At 45.1% G+C, this 22947-nt stretch overlaps 1 protein-coding gene across 4 annotated transcripts in view; it reads left to right on the top strand.

Annotated features, from left to right (window-relative positions):
- Window positions 1-22947, top strand: part of sema4d (sema domain, immunoglobulin domain (Ig), transmembrane domain (TM) and short cytoplasmic domain, (semaphorin) 4D) — a 37473-nt gene that overhangs the window by 3371 nt on the left and 11155 nt on the right. For 2 of the 4 annotated variants that reach the window (XM_084035607.1, XM_084035604.1), the window contains exons 2-3: window positions 4889-5005; window positions 22299-22432. In XM_084035607.1, the coding sequence (XP_083891733.1) occupies window positions 4968-5005; window positions 22299-22432 (172 nt within the window). In that variant the 5' untranslated portion in view covers window positions 4889-4967. Of the gene's footprint in view, window positions 1-4888; window positions 5006-11786; window positions 11846-22133; window positions 22205-22298; window positions 22433-22947 lie in introns of those variants that run through there. The other 2 variants (XM_084035605.1, XM_084035606.1) reach the window with 2 other exon arrangements.

The following is a 22947-nucleotide window of genomic DNA, read 5'->3' as shown; positions in this document are numbered from 1 at the left end:
ACTGCCACACCCCAAAGTATCCCAACACCCTCGGGCTGGAATAATTTCCTCCCGGCGAAGAGGGAAGCATCTGGCTCCGTATCGGCCGCAGACAGCGCCATGTGTAGGAGCTTTATGTGTGCGCTCGCGTGTCAGTGGCCGTGCATAATGCACTGCTGCATTCCAGAGATGTCTCAGCAAAACGGCCTCATGATTGAATGTCGGTTTTACATCAGCTGATGCAAAGACAAACAGTGGACGTTAGATCCTGGTTTCCTGTGCTTCTTTGTTCGGGGGGGTGACTATAAAGGTGAGGAACGCTCCACGCCCCGCAGGGCTCGGCTTCACGTCTCCTCAGCGATCCAAAGAAACTTTGGCGTCCGCAGCACCGCGGCCCGTTTATTTATTTGAAAGCGCTGGGCGTAGTTGCATTCTTGGAGAACTTCTCAAGGAAATCTGTGAAGATTCCCAAGATGCCCAAGCCCTGACTGCTTGGGCTGAGAGTGCAGGAAGTGTGCTGATGCGCCGCTATTGACAGGTCACTTTTATGCTTTTGAAAATGTTCCCAGCGTTGTGTTGCCGAGAGCAGGCAGCTGGAAGGGAATGGAGAGGGGAGCTGGACATACAGTACATTCTGTTGCTGCGCCACACAGCCGACTAGACGGAAGGTGCTCCCCTCATTTGTGTCACTATCAGAAGAGCTTGTTAGTTTTGCATAGAGGAGATGTTGCATGACAGAAACCTTATTTGCAGGCAGCAGATTTTCATCAGTTTTTCTTTCACCAGCTTGTTGTGGCTCAGTATTTTAGTTAAGCGTTATCATAGAGAGGAACGAGTCCCGTCAACGATTCATGGCCTGAGGATGCAAACTGTCTTTACAGTTAAACTGTGTGTGTGTTGCCAGTTGATTACAGCAGTCATGGAGCGACTCACCTGCTCATGGTCAGCTTGTGTTGAGGCTCTATTAGACTGTTAGTTTTAGCTTGGTGTGCTTTTTGAACTGGCAACTGTGTGTAGATGACCCAGCTGAATACAGTGCTGAGAGAGGAAGGCAGCTGGATCTGTAGTCCCCCATTCACAAAAAAAAGAAGTCCCCACAACAATAGACACAACCCGACAGACGCAGATACACACTACCCTAACCTCAGCCCCCAACCCCTCCCCCCCGTCTCCCCTCCCCTCACCCGCCACCCCAAAAGTCCCCCTCCCCCTTCTCTGCAATTGTGTGCGTTGACGGTTTCCAGAGGCGCGATCTCAGCGCCGCCGCTCTCCGCTGGCAAGCAGCGTTTGACTGCTGTGACAGAGGAAACCGGGCGTAGACAGTCCACCCTTTTTTGATTTAAAGTGAAACAGCCCTTTAAATGAAAGCACCATCTCTCCACCTTTTGCAGCCTCTCGTGTGCTTTTTGTGTGTGTTTATCGTGCAAGACAGAGAGGCAGGGGGGAGACCAAAGGAGGGAGTGTGAGAGAGAAGGAGCATGACCGGGGAGCAGAGAGGGAGGAGGTGACCAAGCGCTCGTGCCGGATGATCATATTCTATTTTCTTTTTCATCTGTCATGCAAACCACTGCCGACTTTCCCAGTAATGACAGTGTGACTGAGCCAGTTTGGAAGAGCGTCTCTTTTCCTCCCCTCTCAACCTGCAGGATCTTCCCCCTCCGATGATGGTAAGATTCACGTCTCGGCGTGGACGCCCGCGAATGTGTTGACTGCCGGCGCGTCAAAATGTCAACACCTTGTTCCTCCGCCACATCAACCAGATTGCTTTTTTTTTTATGCTTACCATGTGCAGTGCAGAGAACCTGCAGTGCAGCACATGCTATTTTTACCCAAATTGCATTTGAGGGGTAAATAATTCAGTGTTGTGGCGGATGGCAGGTTTTCTGGAGGTGGTGAGTGGGACTCTGCTGTGGCTTTATTTGAGTAAATACCCACATTTCACTTAGATCAGCCGCTTTTGTGTGCCTATTTTTACGAGCTAAGATTTGAAAAATGAAAAAGCAAATAGAAAAAGGGCAGTATTGGCACTGTCTTGTTAACAGCAAAGCTGGACATACACTATGGATTTGGCCTGAGTTGCGTGCGGTTGATTAACGATCGGATGGATTTCTGGCATGTCTGAAATTCTGGTCGGCTGTCTTTGGGCTCGAGCAGATGCACAGTGCGATTTGCCCTCATGGCTGCCGGAGTCATGTTTTTACACGACACGTGTTGAGGACTGTGATATTAAACCGAACGTAGACACATTGTCTGAATCTTCTAGACATCCGAGACTTTGTGTCTTTCTTTTTTTTTTTTCAGATCGAAGTGCAGGAAAAAAAACGCTGCCTTTTGACTTTTTGTCAACATCGACGATCCAGCCATCTTGTTTTAATAAACTTTATTGCAGCCGTCACTCAAAGCAACCAACCAGGGGTTGCGTGCGTAGGTTCGGTGCGGTCGTGGCAGGTCAATCGATGAATCGAATGAAAAGGTTCTGGCTGTGCAGACAGGCTGATTTTTAAAATAAAGTGTGAGTTAAAATACCAAATTGCACAGCGTCTGACCAGCTTTAGATGTGGAAACGGTTTGTTTTCCCCCGGCTGGCTGCTGTCAGCACTCATAAATCACCCATAAGGAGTGGCATTGTCCTCCCTGCTTGGACATTTCAGATTTTCCTTCACCACGCCACACGTCTTTTAACTGGGCATCGACGCGGCTGGAAAAAAAAAGATGCTGGCTGTAATCGTTTGAGTGTTTGGCTCAGGTAGATCAAAGCTAGCTGTCTGATTTCAAGTGCTATCACTCTACTTTCAAGAGCACTGTTCTTCTGTCTGAGTGCGTCTCTATCTCAGCCGTGCACCGGTGGAGACAATTCTATCTGTTGACATTTCAGTGACCCTTTCTAAACCACCGGCTGCAGATCTCTTGTTCTTTATTGTTGAGCACTGTTGAACGCCAGCATCGGGGCACCGCATCATTGTTTGCGTGAGAGTTTAATTTCGGGCTTTGGGTAAAGAACTCCCGCCTTTTCAAGGAAAACACTGCATACATCATCATAGCAGCGTGCATGGGAAAGCATGAGATATGTTCATATAAAACTCATATTGTCACATTGTGCAAAAGCATGGATTCTTGCATATTTCAACAATTCAGTAATGTAAGGAAATGTCATTCAGAAATGGGCTTATTGTGCTTCTTGAGAGAAATGCTGTGACATTTCATACAAAACATTCTGATGGAGCCTCATTTCTTTTGTTCTTTAACAAAGAATTAAACATTGCTGGATAACCCCAATTCATTCAAATATTGACCCGATAATAACTGTGATGTCAGAGTCTTTGCGTTTATATATTTCCTAAAGACACGGTGGCTGAGAGACGAGAGGAAATGGAACTTAATTGATTAGCAGAGATTACTTTGGTGTAAACGGCTAATGCCTCTTTCTGGACTGAAGACTGACACATGACTGACAAAAGTTCAACGGGCTGCCATTAGACAGGGAAATTAGAGAGACAGATGAGCATTGGAGGTAAATGGAGGTCTTAAGGATGCAGGGTGCAGAATTCAGGTGTGGCGTAGTATGGAAAGTGGAAAGGAAAGCATGGGAAGAGGGCTACGTCAGCCTCTGGACCCAACATCCCCACACAGACAGACTCCGAGGCTGGTGGCTCTCTGTCTGGCTTTGGGGCTGATGGGATTGATTGGGTGGGGGTTACCTTCACTCTTCTACCTCCCTCCAGTTGTCGCAGACGGCAGTAAAACCATTGAGTCCTCTTTGGTTAATCAGTGTGGGATTATTAACTGAAATAGACCTATTTCTGAGGTGAAACGTGATTTAAATCTTTCCTTTTCTGCCCCGGGTCAATCATGTGTACTTGACTGTCTGTAAGTTGGTATCTCTATATCCCTTTATCTGCTTATGGAACCTAAATCTCCCTTTTGGCAGATTTAAATCTGTGTGTTGACACAAACCCGGATCTAATCTATGAATCTAATGCGCTGCTATCGTTGCCGTTTAAAGGCAGATAAGCTGAATCGCTAATGGCGGCTTTTGTTGAGTTTGCTCGTCATCGGCGTACAGGGCACAGGATGCGTCTCGTCTCATCGCCTCATTAATATTTCAAAATCTGAACGCTGGCAGTGAACAGTTGCTGTTTCATGCGCATCCCCAAATATGCATCATTAGCAGAGGTGTGTTTTTCATAGATTTCCTTTCTTTTAAACCATGGCACTTGTTCCACCCACTTGATAATGTGCGTTATCTTTTCATTAGCAGTGATTTATGGATTATGCCAGCTTTGATCCAGCTCCACAGAGCCCGAACTGGCCCCGGCGCTCCCCGCTCACACAATGCATTCTTCGTCTGTGATTGGATTCATACTGTCTGCTCGCGGCCCGGAGGATTCCTTGGTTCACTCTATTTATACAAGCTAGCTGGCTGGTCGGCTGCCTCGGTAACTATGGTAACAGTATCCCCCAGAAAGTCTAAGAGACCAGAACTTGCTAGGCTAATTGTGAGCAAGTGAAGCGTGTCTGCAAAGTTAGCGGTGGCCCCAGTGGCCCCAGCCTGGACCATGGATTTCACTGGTGTGCAGAAACCATCACAGAAAATGTGATGTGCTTGTTTTCTAAAGTGTTTGCTTCCCATCAGAGAGCACTGAATCCTCACTTGACCTACATACACAAAATTTAACATAAAAAAGATGATTTGATGTTTTTTCTTTGTCATCTGTGATGGTTAACCGAATATCTTTGGGTTTTTGACAGTCGGTCGAGTAAAACAAGCTAAATTCATCACTTTGATGAATTAATCTTAAATGATCACGACAATAGTCGTTTACATGGTGGTTTTCCTTGAGTTACTGCTGTTATCTTGTCTACCTGCTGTCGGTGTGAATGAATGATTTGCTCTCCCCCTCTCTCGTAGACTGGTGTTGAGACGTTTGCCTCGGGTCTCTCCCTTCAACCATTTCTCACTGTGTGAAGGAAAGTGAAAAGGCGTCTTAATGAATCAGTATTCGCTGGCCGACGCCATGACAGACAAGTAAGTGGTTTAACCTTTTCCCCCCTCAAAAGTGCGTTTGTGTTGCATGCATGCAAAGAGCCCACTGTACTCTCTGTGTGTCCCCCTTTGTGCAGTGTGAAGTAAGAAGATGATGTTGTCTCTTGTGATTCCACTTCTCTCGCTCTGCACAAGATTGTCTCCTGGAAGTGTTTTGTGAGAGTGTGTTTGCAGTGCAGCGGTGGAGGAGAATGGGGGTTCTGGTAGCACAGAGAGAAGTGTGTTGTGTTGGGGGTAGGGGGGGTTGGTTTGGCATAAAGACAGTCTGTTTTGCCCCTGAAGACGTATGACATTTGCATCGGGGCTGATTTGCATTCTTGTTCACTGTGCTGGTATGTTGCTGCTGCTGTTGGGCTTTATTCCCCTGACAAAACAGTCATTTAGAGGGTTTGGAGCCTTTTGCCGTTCTACCTCTTCCTTTGCTCCTTCTCTACATTCTCCATCTTTTTTGTCTTTTTTCCGTCTTCCCCCCTTTTCATTTAGGACCCATTCTCTATGCTCCCTATCTCCTTTTTGTCTCTTTTGTCAACTTTGCCTTTTGTCTCTCAGTTCGGTCTTGGATTTGATCTATAGAGAGGACGGAGGATTTTGGGCGCAGTAGGCAAAATAATCTGCTGTCAGCGTTCATAATAAGAGGAATAAGTGGCGCGGACCAGTCAGCTCAAAGGGTAGCAAACGCATGGCGAAGGCCAAACAAGTCCGGGGCCCATTATGTGCTTGAGTTACAGAAAATGAAAGGCGCAGTTTAAAAAAAAAAAAGAATAAACGGTCTATCTGGAACAAAACTGAAGAAACGGGTTGTTTTGAGAATACTTTGATGAATCATGGCACTTGTACAGGACTGAAGAAGCAGAGGAGGTTTATGAATATTAAGTGTAGGTCGATGACATGGAGGTTGATGGGAATCGCCGTATGGATGCACTTTAGTCAAACTCAAGCATCTCTCGGAGGAGATCTGGTGAGTCACTCTGGCTTTCTATGAAACAGGCCTCAGGGAAGCTCTCTTGGTTAACACCCGAAATATATAATGTCATGAAATCTCGTGCATCTTTTAGCAGAGCTGGATGATGCTATATTTGCCCAGAGGGGACTTTCTCTTGCAAATTAGAAGGTTGTACCACTTCAGCTGTTCGTTTAAGGATGCGTTGCAAGTTTTTGCAGAGCCCGACGTTTGAGCTTGGAAGGTTTTTAAGTGTTTTGGATGCAACATAAAAGGCAAGCAAGAAAAAAGAAAAATGATCTTGGAAGCTATGTTTTAAAAAACAAGATGCAGCAGTGTGTGTTTTTTTTTTCTAATGAGGCTCTGCTGGACCGAAAGCGATGCAAAGTGAAAGGTTGGGAGTCTCTAAGTAAGTGATGATGTTGTTGACAAGCTGTCCCGCTGGATGAAAGGTATCCGAGCAACCAGAAAGGGGGGCGGGGGCGGTAGTTTTTATTGTGCGCTAGATGCTCGTCCATGTTGTAGGATGATTGTTCGTTGGAGGAAGAATGATAAATGTTACGCCAAAAGGAAGTGAGGGGAAAAGTTGGAGGACGTGCCCCCCGACGGTGACGGCGAACAAAGCCTCCCTCAACGTGGGACTACTTAAGATTCATACAAAGGCAGAAGAAGACGGCTATTTATTTGCTCTCTGAAACACACACACACAAATGTTTCTCTTTTTTTTTCTCATGAGCAAACATTTACACAAAGCGGGATATCAGTGGACATTCCTGCAGATGTAAGCATTCCAATTGGTTTTCCCAGATACACACTAGCCTGCAGATAGGAAGTTGAAAACTTTGCAGTTTTCCCACAAAGTGCACGTACGTTTCACATTTGTATAGTAAAAGAGTTGTTTTTTTTTCTTGTGTGTCTTGTGTTTTCAATGCAGATGTCACCTTTGATTCAGGTGCTTATTATCCAGCTGCAGATGTGCTCTCCCCTCCCCAAAAATGAACACGTTTCAACTGCAGGACTTTAAAGTTCAGCCTCCTATTGTACCAGGATGCTCTGGGATGAGGAAAGTTTCTAAAGCCAGATTTGCTCCGTAGTGCTTGTAGACAGGGATTCTTTCTGTAGAAATTCAATCCGCCGTTAATCCTCTTCAACACACTGCTTTGTGTGTGTGGGTGTGTGTGTGTGGGTGTGGGTGTATGTTTGTGTGCAAAAGTGCAGAGTCCATGCACCCTCCATGCAGGATTTGAATGAACTGGAATTTCACCCAGTTGTTCTGTTTTTTTTGTTGCTTGTTTCCAAATCATTTGCCCCAGCGTTCACTTTATTGCTTCATGCATGAAAGTAGGGCAGAAAGACAATTCACCAAATCATATTGTCAAAGTACACATTTTCTACGTGTAAGCTGTGGATTGTACCTCCAACTGGCTGCCCCCCGTCCTTTTTGGGGGTAAAACACAAAGACAGGAGCAGGAAGGAAAATGTTTTTCCATAAGCCCTCCAACCATACTCATGTGTCTTTATGCAACGGCTCCATTCTTGTTTTCCATAAGAGAATCCTCCTCCTACTCATTTCTCCACGTTCTGCTCTTTGTCCTCTCTCTTCCAGCACTGTATGAATTTGCACGCTTGAATATCCTCTCTCATAGCAAACCCTGTTTTCCTCTCTCTTCCTCTTCTCGTTTTCCGTCCCTCCCCCACCTGTGGGGTCACGCTGACAGCCCTGTCAGAGACTTGGGATGTTTATAGACGGACAGTAAGGATGGCTGCACAGATACCAGTGTGTGATGGGGGGAGGGAGGGGCTTTTACCAGGCTGCTGTACATCTGTTTGCGTTGTGTATCTGTATCGGTTAATGCCCCACACGTGTATTCATGTCGGTCCCGAGGGAGAACGAATCCAAACCACCATGAGAGACGGGTTAAGAGCTTTCAAAGTGTCACGGACACAAAGCTGCAACATGTGTTCCAGTTGGAAAGCTGCTCAACTCCCCAGTGTTTGGTCAGAAGTTGCACCCTTGAGGGTAACGACGTTTGAGGACATGTTTAATAGGTTCCTTGTGCAATCCAATCTGCAATCTGACTGTATGTTTGTTGATTGATTATTACATTTCTCAATCCCACACACTCGAGGGCAAAGATTTATTTTAAAATACGGACTTTGCTCTTAACTGCCTCCCCATGCAACGATACTCCATATTGATTTTCAGGGATTTTTGAGGTTTGTCTTTCACTTTGGATCCAGACGAATGTAACAGCAATTCCAGCCATGGAATTTGAGACAGATGTTCATGGTCCCCAGAGGATGAATTTACTTTGGTGACCCCCTGCTTTTCCTCTTGTGCCACTATTCCATTGACTTGTGGTTTTGAGTGAAATGTCTAAATACTTGGATGGATTTCAATGACATTTTATGACCCAGCAATGAATCTTAATGACTTCGGCGGTCCTTTTAACTTTTCATGTGGACTCATCATCAGACCAACATTTCTGTCCGTCTAATACTTTGGTATTTATGAGCCTCGGATGTGCTTTCTGTTTAGTGCTAATAAGCACATGTTGGCGTGCCAAACTCAGATGATCATCAGCATGTTAGCATGGTCATTGTGAAAATGTTCAAAGCTGTGCCTCACGCTGAGTCACACAACATCGGGCGTGACGGCTATTTGCTGCGAGTTTGTGCGGCGCCGTCACATTGTCACTAATGGTCCATTGACTGCATGAAGATTTATGTCTTTAACGGTTCTGGATCGTTGATTGATGATTCAGGTTGTGTTTCTCCAAAATATTATTCTTTCAACTTTCTGCCGCTGCTGCATTAAATGTTTCCAGCGCCATAGCCTTAATACACGACCCACATTCAAAATGAATGGGAGGACCGGTGTTTTCACTGCTTGCATGCTTAGTTTTGTGTTATTTTATGGTGCTTAAATGAATGGAAACCTACTTCAGAACGTAGCTGAAACAAGAGAAACTCTTCTGATAGTAGGATTTGGTTGAAATATTTGAAATAAATTCACATAGGGTTCTAGAAAAAGAAATGGACTCGTGCTGGTTATAAGCTCCTGATGGAAGCTAGAGCTGGGACCTTTCATCAGCTCAGGGGGGAAATCATAGCTCAATAGCCCGTCCTGTCAGTATGTTTACCATAGTCTGAGTTTCTGAAGTAGAGCCCATTAATACATTTGTTCTGGCTCGGAGAGTCAAAAGGCCGGCTTTGACCGGTCATCATTCAAGTCCACTCATCAATTAAAGAAACCCCGGACCCGTGACATCTCCACTTCCTCCCTGTGCCCTCTCCAGGCCGCCGTGTCACCAAGGGTGTGGTTTTGGGGCACGGCTGGGCTCGCAAACCCGGGCTCGACCCACTCGAGGCGTCCTGAATTGAGACATGTGAAGGCGTGGTGTCACCGTTGTCACCGGCATTCGTGGGCGCATTGTAGAAGTCCGTATCAACTGTCACGCGGTCTTGTGGGAGTCGAGGGAAGCCGAGTCAAAGTGCTTCCTAAGGATGTCGAGGGGGATGCACCCTTTGGCCTCCAGCTCATCAATCTCAGCCAACTGTCATCTTCTCCCAGTGGACCATTGATGCTGTCGGAGGAGGGCGAGAGGCAGCGACCCGCTGTGTCGTGGATCTGTGCTCGCTTGCATGCGTGTTTTTTTTGTTTGTTTTGTTTTTGTCTTTGTCTTTGTGTGCGTGTCTTTGCGTGAGGAAGTGACAGGAGAAAGGGAAAGTCTGGATAGAAATGGGAATACAACATTGTGCATGTTGAAGGATCGTCTCAAAGTGGCTACACACTGCAGCTGTGCAGCACGGCTCTTGACCTTGAGCTACAGGAACAACCCTCTGTGCCTTTGGGAAACTGATGGTAACCATGAAACTGATCTGGAGATAGATGCTATGATTTACCATCATCTAAAAATCTATATTTATGTGATAAGCCATTGTAATATGGGTAAATCCTCCCCCACCGCAACCAACGCATTACAGGATGCTGCACTCAGTTTATTAATGTGAAACCTGAGGACAGACGGTTACATACAGTTATGTTTTGTCTAAATATGATGCATTGTGGGTTAACTGCCCATCTCTGCTTAACATAATCTCATTATTGTTTTGATACAGTTGAGCCGGGCTGGTGTGGGGGAGGGAGGAGGAGGGGGGGGGGGGGGGGCTGCATTACAGTAGCTTACTCCACCAAGCAAATGCTAATGAATCTGCATATTTGGGTTGATTTGGGTGACCTGAATTCAGTTGTCTGGAAGATTTGTCTCCTTGTTCTGGGGCATATTTGTTTCTTTGCCAGCAACATCCATCTGTTATTTTTTACAGACTTTTGTTTATTTCAAGATAAACAAGTGTTTTTTTTAGGATGTAGGGATAATTTGTCCGATAGACTATAAACTAGTTTAGGCAAAGTAAATATGTAAGGCCACGTTTTGCCCTCACACAGAGTTGGATTGTGGTGGACTGTGGGAATAAAGCTTGCCTACTTGTGCAGGGAGAATGTATTCAGCCTTGTTGTAAAGGTTTTCATTTTGCTCAGGGAAGCAGTCTAAGGGAACAGCCTGGAAGTGAATGGAGGTCCAACCGTCTGTCGCGATGGCAATAAGAAGATTTCTATGTTTCTCCCCTTTTGACTTATGAAGTCTTGTTTTGAGAAAAGCGAAAGAATTTTCCAGCCGACCTATTCTGTTGCTGCCGATGCAGATTATTCCCTAAAGGCTTTGTTCTCCTCCTGATTCATTAGTGATGCACAACTCCCGTGCTGACGCAGTGCAAAAAATCAAAGGCCCTGAGAACCTGTTTTCTTAATCAGTTTCTCTTTTTTATTTTTTTTTTGAGGGATGAGGGCGAAGTTCAAACGCTTTTGGTCGGTGTAACTCCAACCACACTGACGCACAGCAAACCAAGGAGATCAGCTGAGATTTTGAGTGTGAAATTACTACCTCATAATACCTAAGGATGTTCTCATGATGTTGATGATCCATGATAGTCATGTGGCTCCAGAGATCCCAATGTCAGGCTGTCGGTTGGACATAGTTGTCCGTGACATTTCATCTGGCGCCACCAAAAAAGTCATCTCTTATCCAGCCGAATATCTCAACATGTATTACATGGCTAGACATGCATGCGTTTCCTGACCTCCTGAAGTTCCTTTGTGTTTTTTGGGTGAAATGTCTCATCTTCACTCACTTTATGAAATGGAAAACAATGTATACAAGAAACTTTATTGTAGCCAATGCATAGGGCAACATTTCTCTACATACCTCCCATCAAATATAATCTTATAACTTGTACAACCTGTTCTTCCTTCGCCCTCATAGAGCAGATTGAACTGTTGAAGGGAGGGGCTGGCTTTTACATTTACACCTGGTCTTTCTGTGGAAGGCCAAAAAGTGGAAGAGGAAATGAATACAGCAGCCACAGGCCTCAGGTTCCTCTGGAAGTATTAGCACAAGATATTGTTTATCATTTGGCCGCTCTTCATTCATTTGTCCTTGGTTTATAAAAAGTTAGCGCCGTATCCTGACAGACATCACATGACATCAGCGGCTGTGGATATTTAAGCCACTATATAATTGTTTTGTCCTTCCCAAATTGATCTGTGTGTGTTTGGATGGACACATCAGCGGTGACCATCTGTGTTATTTAATGGCAGTTTTATTGTGCAACTATCTGTCTAACCATTGTCTAGACAAACGACCACACACACACACACACACACACACACACACACACACACACACACACACACACACACACACACACACACACAGTCTAACTAACTATCTTGTCTGATCTTTCTGTCTTCTCCCTCCCTAGCTTGAGGATTTTATAATTCTCTCCGGAGGAAGAGCGTCGCATCTTGTAAGGAGCCACAGGTCAGAAACTCTACTCCTCTCCCCCCTTTTTTTGCTGTGCAGACCGACACCGAGCTGCTCTCGGGCCTGCATGCTTCAACACGAATGCTGCATGCTTCTCCAACCCCCCCGCCCCCGCCCCCTGTAACCTCCTCGGGCTGTACTCCTTTTTTTGATTTTATTACCCTCTGCATGACCACACCTGGCCAATCCACCTTTTGATTTGATTCCGCTTGGCTTTGGTGCTTCTGGAGAAAATCTTCTTCCAATGACACTTTTCCTTTTTTTACCAATCATTTTGCCCTCCATCAGGTGATTTGATTTTCCTTTTCCCCTTTAAGTTGTGCTTCTCTTGTTTTTACCTGCTTTTGAAGCAAGCTGGTGTTTGATGTCTTATGTATATCCACTATGTTCATGTCTCCAGTGGCCTTTTGGACAACCAGCTTGGCTCTGCAATCGACTGTTTGCTTAACCCCTCCCCCGAACAGTGACTGTCCAATATAGCATAGCAACCGTAACTAGGCACGGCAGGCCTGTCAAGCTTTGAATTGCTCCAAATGCTGAATCGTTGCCAGTCGAACTCTAAATTCAAGAGTTTGTACAGTTGTGCAAAAAACGACAAAAGAAACATCAACAGTAAAAAAAAAAAAATGGATAAACCATCCCTACTTCCAAAAACAAAGAGCATATCTTAAGCTTACTATCTTACTATGTGTGGTAATAAATTAGGTTTGATTAAAGCATCGTTCAGTGGTGACACACAGGGCCAACTCAAGCTTAACTTAATAACGATTACTCGGCAACAGTACCTAAGGGAGGTTTACTGATGTCTCCCAGGGATCAATACTTTCATAAATGCTGCCCAGGCATTTATTTTTACTTTTTTATGATGTACTTTTACTTTTTTTATGATCTACTTTTTTACCTGCTTAAATTTGAAGTGATTAAACTTTCCTTAAATGCCTTAAATTACTTCCATTACCACGGGGGACGGAAGTGTGCCCTCAATCTGCCCGCCAGATCACGGGAAAAACAGTGTGGCAAGTGTTTAAAAGTTTCAGGCTCGGCTTTGTGTTATTCATCCCTCTCTGCGCCGTGAATGAAACGGTGAAATTGGTGTTTTTATCTCCTGGGATGCCAAGTTCATGAGGACACACTGTTAGTGTTGTGGCAGCCTGTGGTTGATGGGGTGAGTTTTCACACAGCACTCCAAAGGAGGTTTTTGTCTCTGCCTGGGCCGAAATTACCACCATGAAATCAGTGCCTGCTGAGAGAAAAGCAAAACAGAAAGAAATCCTCCTTTAACGGCGGAAAGACGAGGAGGAGAATATAGCAGGGTTTTTAGTGATGTTTACAGCCCCCGCAAATGTCCCATGACTGGTGGGAAAACAGAGGAACTGTCGCTTGAGACTTTTGTTTTATCTCATCAAAAAATCAGTATCATGTTTGCAATGTGACGAAGGGCAATCAGATTAAGATATTTTGTTCTGCGTCAGATGATTCAAACCCCAGAGATGTGTTCCCCGCTGGGAGCTGTAGTCACCTGTCCTTGGTTATCGCTGGTTTTAAAAAAAAAAGCAGCCACCAATGCAACTAACATTCACCAACTTGGGACCGCAAGGCCTTCAGCTGGGGACCACAAGACCTTCAGCTGGGCTTTCGCAGCTTCCCAAAATAGTCCCATATTACACGCCCCAAGGTCTGGCTGGCATCACAGTAGCCTGAAGGAAACTACATCAAGTGAAAGGTTTATGACTTCACTGTGAGTGGTGGCTTCCGTGTGACCCCAGGCTGTATAATGTACCAGTATTCACCCCAAGATAAGCGGAAAATAAAAAGTTTTTTTCACCTCCAGCATGTCCTCTCCTCCAGCTTAGTTTTTGGACGAGACAACAAGTCTGGAAATGTCTCCTTTTTTTCTTCTTCTTCATTTACTGCTATTTTTGCATTATATGTAATATTTGCATTTGGCTCAGATACACTCTGAGACGGAGAGGAAGTGTCTGTTTGTACAGGAGTAATGCCTTAATTAGCTTCAGGAGACTGTTTACATTGGTGTCTGAAAACTGCACAGGATGACGGCATAAAAGGCCATTGTCATCATAATACATAAGTCACCTCTTTTCTAGGTGATCCTCAAAAGTAAAGTTGCTTTATTGTTATTTTTGCCAATGCAGATGTCAATAGTAAAACCTTTTTTTTTTTGTCCTTTTTAATTAGAAGAAAACGTGCCTGGTGATTATGCTTTCATGTCGGACTACAGAGGCACATTGGGTTCTTGGATGGGGAACACCACACAGCAATCCTTGTTCCTCCAGTTAGCTGACTTGCCTGTATGTTTATAGGGACGCTTTTCAGATCTTCCAGAGCCACGTGACTCAAGGAAAGGGCGTGTTGTTTTTAAAAAGCTTGCCATCGACGGACTAAATATACCCTTTACTAGACCTGACCCCTCATTTGCCTTTGCTGTGGCCACTCTAGGTCGACATGCTAGCTCAGCAGGGGCCCAACAACTAGTAATTATATAGGAGGGTTTCCATTTAACATCCCCTGTATAGTGTTGCCTTCACACAAGGCGCTTTTCCAATTTAGACATTTGGGTTGTCATTGATGGTTCACCTTTTTTATTTAACCAGAACTGTCTGTGTCCGGCCTGCAGCAGAAATGAGCATCATGTGCTCCTTGTCACCATTCAGCCATAAATGTAGATGTGAATTAATGAATGTAAGTGATAGTGCTGTTAATCCTTGATCTGGCTTTTTAAAACGTCGCCTCCCATCTGTCATCGGGCGACCACGGCTGACGTACGGCGACGGCTGCATCAGCTGCCCTGGTTTTTAGATGATTTTTTTTTCTCTGTATGAGCAACAGTCAGCTGTGCGGCGCAGGTTCATTCAGCTGTTCGCCGGCTTTCACGTGGCTTTATGTTAACATGATGTGGCTTTGACACGGTGGCTTTGCACTTCACGACTGAGGGCTGACGTCTATCTTCGGTTAATTCCAGATGGTTCGGACACGGACCACAGCGGCAGGTGGAACTGTCGCGTTTATCCAGACAATTAAAAGAGGAACAACTCTCCGCATTGGTGACGTTGGTTGAAACTGAAAGCTGCAAGTTTGAAAATAAAAAGTCGGGGCTGCATTGTGGTGTCAAGTTCAGACAAGGAAGAGGAGAGTAATATGATGGTACCCACCATGACGGGCACACAAACTAAGCAGGATGTCGTCTTCATCATCAGATGGAAGTGTAATGGTCAGCTGTAGTTTTTATAACGGACTTGAAATGTCCAAAACAGTTCATCAGCCTGCGGGGAGAAAGGTAACCCAAACCTCTGCTGCAGCTGGCAGTATTTTAAGACGGGGCTCTCGGTTCCTGTCTGGTCTTATGAGAAGGATTTGATGCCCGCAGTTGGCATTATCGTGTACACATGTGAGTGTGCTCGAGTCTCTGCCACATCTATAGCCAAACTCTGCAAATGACATTGGAGCAGACATCTGTCCCCATCAGTGTGTCATCCTCTGCGGTCTCAGTATTTTCTTTCAAGTCGAGGCTCTCTCGCTCGCTCACTTTCTCATCCAGGCTTCAAATAACCCACAATGCCCCTGGAGAATTTAAGAGCAAGCAAGGAAGAAGCACCAACACTATGAGACACTGGAACAAACCTAGTATATTCTACAGAGTAATTTCTCAATGGATTCATTGCTTGGCCTGTAGACTGTCAACAAAAGTGAATTAAATTACCGTGTCAAGTTATGGTTGCCCATGGTTACGTTTTACAATGTGCAGTGCAGAGAAACTATTAATTTATGCATTTTCATCCATCTTGATTCAAACTATGCAGCATTATCTACTGCCAGTCACATGACCATTGCATGGCTACCGGTTCTGATGTCCAACTGTGATAGGTCCGCTAAGCACCATCATTAGCGTAAGCTGCCAGTGCTGTTATCAGCATTCCCACAGCTGGGTGGGTTCTGTACTGATGGTCCTGGTGATTAAGTCGGCAGTCACACAACTATGACGATGCGTTACATGTGCTGAGGATTAGACTGCAAAGACCGTTTTAAGCTGTGTACCTAATAAACTATCAGTCCCAGCTTCATCCTCGTGTTTCTGTCAGGCTGCGTTACACGACAAAAGCTCGCTAAAAACGGGAATGTTTATTTTCCTTTTGCTTTTTAAAAAAAGTCCCGCGTTTAGACAGCATTGTTTTGAAAACCATCCGCAAAAATGAACTCTAACGCTGTAGTATGCATGCCAGGCCAGTAGTTGGCGCTGGAAGTTTGGTAATACATAACACGTCTTGAAAATTTGGCACATTTAAATTATCCGCTGATCACAGCAACGGTGCAGCAAGTCTACGCTTTGTTGCTGATGTTGTCTTACTACTCACGGATGGCTGTGTGACTGGCGTGACATCACCGTTTCCACGGGGATCGGTTTTGGTAATTGAAACGGCAGCGCTGCATATCCAGAAGATTTCCCTCTGGGACCCGGCTTCAGAAGTTTCCGTCTGCAACCCCCCAAAATGCCCGTTGTCGTGTAAACGAACGGCCAGAACACAAAAATACCTTTGCTTATTATGTTGAAAATGTTGTCGTAGAAACTGCCCCTAAATTTAAGCCCAAGTTATGCTTCCGCGTTGACCCAACACAAGGGGGCGTACGGACCCTTTACGTCCTTGCGGACCCCCCTTACGTCCACCGCAAGGGCCTGACGTGCATCTCCCAAAAATCCTAGACGCGCGTCGAGGCGACGCAACACCAATGCAGCGGCATTGGCTGTGATTGGTCCGCTAACTACATCCGCTGGAGACCGCTTTTCCGGTTTCCACTTTAAACTTTTAATACTTTTATTGTTTGCACCTTGTCGCTTTTGCACAAAGAAATAAAACACTGAAAAATTGTGGAGGTTTAAAGCCGGAAGGTAAACATATAGGCTATAACGAGGCTAACGACGATATACGTCAAGAGTCTCGGTCAGTCGGTCAAAAACCAAACCAACCACAAAAGCCCTCTACCGGTGTGGCATTGAATTGCATTTCGACACGTAAACCCAACGCAGAACCATCACGGTCTCCAAGCAACTGCGTGGCCATTGCGTGATCACTACGCGGAAGCATAACCAAGGCTTTAGTCTTCCCTCATTGATCTAAATGACCTGCAATGGTTCCAACTCCTCCTCCTCAGTGCTCAAATTACGGTTAGAGACTTTGAGGTGTGAAGCAGCAACTTGACAACATCAGATTTTTTTTTCTCCAAGAGGAATGTGAGCAACTCGGAGGGAAGTTTAGTGGGCAGCACAGCATGAAAATGCCATAATGAACTGCCAAAAGAGACATTCTTTCCACAAAATGAACGACTTCAACACATTTCCCATTACACCAGTTTGTTTGTGCGCGGTTAGGCCCGTCGGTATTATAGCAGCAGACGGAGCAGGAAAAACAAAATGAGTTTGCAGCCTCTTGGCATGCTGCAGGAAAAAAGAAGAAGAAGAAGAGCATCTCTGTGCATTGATGCTGATGATGAGTACACGGAAAAGAGAGCCAGCGACGGGAAAAGAAGCGAGGGGTTGGAGTTGTTGGCAGGCGCTGAATGTCCAACTCCTTCACATCACTCTCCATCTCAACGTACTCTCCGCTCACAGGATGTGGAGCTTCTTTTTCTGCACCCTCTGAATTGGAAATGAGATTTTAATGGTGAAGCCGCCACGAGGTCACGACGAGACATCCTAACGTTTCATCAGGAAACTGGTTTGACTTTAAATCAGAGAAGGTTGGTTTAGTTGATATTAGCCATTCTAACCGATGACAATCGCCACCAACACAATCAAATGAGTGCCAGCCCTCACTCAGTCCGACTTGAGCCCTCCATTCATTTGGATGAAGCCGGCCTGTCGACGCAGCTGCGGTGCCAATCCCCACTTAAGGCAGATTTATTGTCAAACAGAGGGGGGTTAACAGGAGTTAAAGTTTTGATTCCCTGTTCCGTGTCGGATTTCTCCCATTGTTGGCACCACTGCAGCACTCGATACAGGCATGCTATATAATTTAGCCCGTATGCTTTTAATTATAATCTGTGGAAAGGTCCACCTTCCTTTATGACGAGAAGGCTGCGAGGCGCCATAACACCGAGTTGCATTTTAAAGAACGTGCACTTTGGCGTTGCCTTCAATGTAGCTTTGGATCAGCGATGACGTAACGAACCACACTGAGTACAGTTTCTTTGTCCGTGTCATAAATACAGTGATTTGTCCATCGGGGAAGTAAAAAGAAAAACCAGTGAAACGAGCAACTAGGACCAGTCAAGTCCACATTCATGGCGGACCCCTCCACCTCTGCTGACAAGTTTCAACACATACTTTCACTGATTGTTGCCAGATATTTTCCGAACGTTCCAGTTGTTTATTTCCCAGCATGACTTCCCCTTTTCTACAGTGATGGACATGGACTGTAAAAACTGTCAGCTCGTCCTCCTCCTTGATATTTTCTGTATCCGTCTTCACCGCAGTCGGCTCTAGTCTGTTGACCTTTCGTGCTGCCTCTAAATCTGACTGAGCATTTTATCTGCTCCCAGCAGAAGGAAGTACGTTTGTTTTTTCTGGGTTTCCTCTTTTTAGTATAATCCTTCAGATACACCTGTTGCTCTTTAAACAGAGATTATCTGCTGTGAAAATGCCACTGTGTATCTCTTTCCTTGAGTAAGACATGCAAACAGACGTTCTTCTCCTTTAAAACACTGCATTTGTTTTACAAAAATCACGTATTAGGACAGAGTTTAGCAGTAGTGTGATGCATTGATCGTTCAGCAGCTGTTGTGGTCGTGCATGAGGATTGGAATTAAACAGCACATGGTTAATGATTAGTCTGTGTTGCAGGAAGACATTTCCAGATAGTTTTCCCTCTTTCATGCTCACTAGCACATCCACAGATAGGCAGAGCTCCAGTGTCCCTGTCCTCAGTGGGCAGCCGGCCAGCCAGCGAGCAGTGCAGTGCTGGGAACCCCAAGGCCCCAAGCAGGTGTCAGCCTCCCTGCTCGGCCAAAGGAGCTGAAAGGGGAACACAAAGGGCTCAAAGAGACCTGCCAGCATGGTAACAGTCTTAAATATCCCTGGCCTGTGTGGCCACTCCTCTAAATCTCTCAGCAGCAGAGGGTAGCTGCCAGTCTGCTCTCTCTGCTACTGTAACACCAACTCTCAAAGGGGGGGCTGAAGCTTTTACTATGTTTTTTTTTTAAAGCGCTGCCCTTAATGGGGCTCAGAGTGATAGAGGGCATCAGGAGTGCACAGATGGAGGGATGAGTCGAGTTTGAGGCTTTTCTATGGGCAGCTACTGGAAAGAAGTCAAAAACCAGAGGCTGGAAAAAAAAAGCCGAGCTCATCGGTTCACACTGCGCCTGCATCCCGGCCCTTTCTTTGTCCCCGTCAGACGGTTTATAGATCGTCTTTACGGGACGCTGCCACATCTCATGGGCGGGTTTGATCTTTGGGAACACTAGCTTGACTCGGGGCTGAGCTGTCCTGGCATTTAGATTGGCAAGACTGTAAAAGAAGTGGATGAGAGGGAGTCGTGATGCCTTTCTTTCTCTCTCTCTCTCCTTCGTCCTCTGTGCTCCCTCCTCTCTCTCTCTCTCTCTGTTCATTGTTGCCTACTCTGCAGTGATGATGTGGATGTGATGGGGGGAGGTGGAGTGGATTGGAGTGGAGGCTACCCTCATCTTCAGTAAACAATAGGACCTTGTGTGTTTGACCCCCTCTTTAGCAGAGCGGAATCCGCGGCTCCAGCTGAAGCCGGGATGGAATTCCATCTTTGCCGGAGTTTAGTCGGTGGAAACCCTCGCAATAAAAAGCAAACAATCCCACTGTTGGGAGGGTCATAGCTCTGGGGTAATTTATTCTAATTTACAAGCACATCAATAATCAATTATGTGGTGGCCCTCATCGATTGTTTGAATGTTACCACGTGATGTGTCTCCCCCCCACCTCGGCTCTGTAACTGATTACTAACCTATATTTGAGTGGGACGAACCACAATGGTGCCACTAGGTCATTAAAAAGTGGTTGACAATGATTTATTTGTGCTTCAGTCGTATCATTTGTTCTGTAATTCTGGTTAGAAAAACAAAAATGAGGACAAATGACCCGGGAGGGCAGTAGGAATGCTTTACATTTCCCTTCAGATTCACATCTCGTACGTGGCTTTTTATTCCTCACGTCTTCTTTCGGCCTCTTTTAAGGCTTTTCAGTAGCTTGAATTCAATCCACATTACTGGGACATGATGAGCCTGCATGTTGGTTCCTGTGAGAGAGAGGTTTTCTTATCTCCGTTCTCGTCTTACGAGACACCCGATAACCTTTTTATCCCCGTGTTCGCGTGACCGGCCCACCCATTTTTTTTCACGGAGGTGTGCTGCAGGTACTTCTGCCTCTTTTGAGCACATTGTGAGAAACCAGAATGACCTGCTTTGTGCCGGATCACTTTACTTCCTCAGCAGCGCATGCAATCACCTCAGCAACCTGTCTGTGACGACGTTACTCTCTGAGCGACAGGAAAGCTCAGGACGCGTCCCGCGATTACATCAGGAGACGGGAAGCACTCCAGCCTTCCATTTGAATGATGTCAGTCCATCACTTTCTGAGTTAATGTCATTTCAGTTTTATATCGATCGCTCTTCCGTCCACGTCGGGATGAATTTGGTCGACGGGCATGAAAATGGACCTCCAGATTCTTCTGCATGTGCTCTGCATTGCAGTAAATTTGGCAAACCTGGCATGTTTTACAAGCAGGATTGAGAACAGATTTAGAGATTTATTTTAATATTTAACTTAAGCTTTAAAGCATGAGCTTTTCTCCCCCTGCAGCTTTTCTGCTGACCTAAAATAGGCGACTTGAAATTTCGGCTTGTTCAACCAGAGGATATCGCCATTATAGACACAAACGAGCGACTGGAAGCACAAAAACATGATTACTTATAATAACCGAAGCTTCTACATTTGATATGCATCACTTCCCAAATGAAACGCAGTGCATTTCAAGATGAAACCATGTATTTATCCTTAATTTCATTGTGAAAGCATTGAGATTGTTTTGTATTTAATAACATTTAAAGATTGATTAAAGCCATCGGATTACTGTTTACTATTTATTATAGCTCTTCTCAGCGTTTAGGAATGCTTTGCTGAATTTAACAGCTGGTTTTATTGAATATGAAAGCATCAACATCCTGATGTGGGTCTGGATGAGTTAAACACTCCACAAATTGGATGAATGGAAAACGACACCCGCGCGTGACGAGATGATGGCGAGCAGGAATGCTGTCTTCATCGGCATCATCATTGTCATCGTCATCATCACCCGAGGCAGACGGATACACCTTTCACTGTGTCCCAACAATAGTGCAGCGCAGAATAATATGTGTTCAGAAAAAAGGGGGATTTTCTTAAGCTGGAGGTGTTGCACAACACACACACTAACAATCAACTGAGGTGTCACGCAGCGTTCAAACACGCAGCGTTCAAACACGCTGCGTTCAAACACGCTGCGTTCAAACACACGTTCATCTCTGTGTCCGGCCGTGTTTGAGCGCTTCACAAAGAAGATCAGGTGTTTTCCTGCCGCTGTCAGTGGCGTTGCTTCAGGAGGTCATGGTGTGCTGCAGCTCCCTCTCCTCCCTCCTCACTGCCCCCCCGTCTGCTTCCTCGTTCACATCTGGTTTCCTGCTTCGTTGTTCTACGGTTCTGAAATGGCTCCGAGATCCAAGAAGCGCTTTAAGATGTCCACTCAAACCACAGGACGAAAATGTGCAAATGTCAGAGTTGTTATTGAGCACTAGCAAGAGTTTACTTCCTTTTTTCTTAGCGGTGAGTTAAAACAACACGACTGCAGATTCATGAACCAACAACTTCCTGATTTAAAGGTGACTTTTGCAGCTGACTCTTTAGCATACAAAAGAAGCATGACTAAAAGGTGAAATAATAAAAAGGCACACTGGGTCTTTTGACATGTCATAATAACATTCCTATATATGTGTCATATGGCAAGTAATTATTTTCATCATTGATCAATCTGCACAATATGTGAAAGAAAAGCAGCAAGAACTCTATTTGAGTAGCTGTAACCCGTTAATGAAATATTACTGAAGTGATTAATTGATGATTAACTGACTTATCTGTAAAGCTTTTTTTAGATTTTTTATTCTGCCGTTTCTGTCCCAAATATCTTCACCCATTGATTTAATTCCGATGCGTCTGGCGTGCTCTACGAGCCTCCTAAGCGATACAAAAGAGGATGAGTCAGTCCTGGCAGCTTTCAGTACGAGGGAAGTGGTTTTGATGCCGGTCCCCTTTTTAAGCGTGCATGCTGCATGATCGGAGATCAGCCTGTGAGGAACCCGGTCACTTCTACATCCCTGTCAAACCTGATAACAATATATTTTTTATGCGTGATGAATTGCTTTTTTACTTTTTGTCTTGCAGAGGAAACTTCACAGTTCCGAGGTTATCAGAGGCGAACATGGGCTTCGGTGTGCTGGGAGTGTTTCTGGGGCTGCTCTTGGAGGTCTCCACCCACGGACCTCACGCCGTGCCTCGGACCTCCTGGAGACACCAAGGTAAGCCTTCGTTGTATTATAGAAATAACTGGTATTTCTGTGTGATTGAAAACATTCCGTTTGGTAATTATAATTAGGTTGAAATGTCAATAGCATTAGTTAGCACTTACTACTCCGAATATTGCTACAGCAAAGACATAAAATAGAAATTAAAGAAGTCAAACTTTGCTGCGGTCACTTTAAATTGCCATTTATTTTTTTGCTTAACTGATTAATTGATTTTACAAATCAATTATCAAATTAAGTGTATGTATACAAACAAAAAGGGGTAAATCATAACGTGGATTTCACAGTAAATCCTCAGACAATTCAACAGTTTCTGCTGAAACCTGTGCCGTCTTAAATTGAAACCTTGCGTGAGTCTCCAGCCGCTCACTTTGGGAAGTCGTACTTGTTAGAGTCGGTGTTGGTATTTACGAGGTTACACTCATTTAAAGCGACGTTTGCCGAGCTGTATAGATAGATCTGGGTGATTATATCAAACCGTTTTTAACTCAAGGTGCCTCACGGACTTA

The sequence above is a fragment of the Eutrigla gurnardus genome (genome assembly GCF_963514095.1).
Source record: "Eutrigla gurnardus genome assembly, chromosome: 19".
Lineage (NCBI taxonomy): Eukaryota > Metazoa > Chordata > Actinopteri > Perciformes > Triglidae > Eutrigla > Eutrigla gurnardus.
Note: the sequence above shows the minus strand (reverse complement) of the source record. Positions and strands in the feature narration are given on the sequence as shown.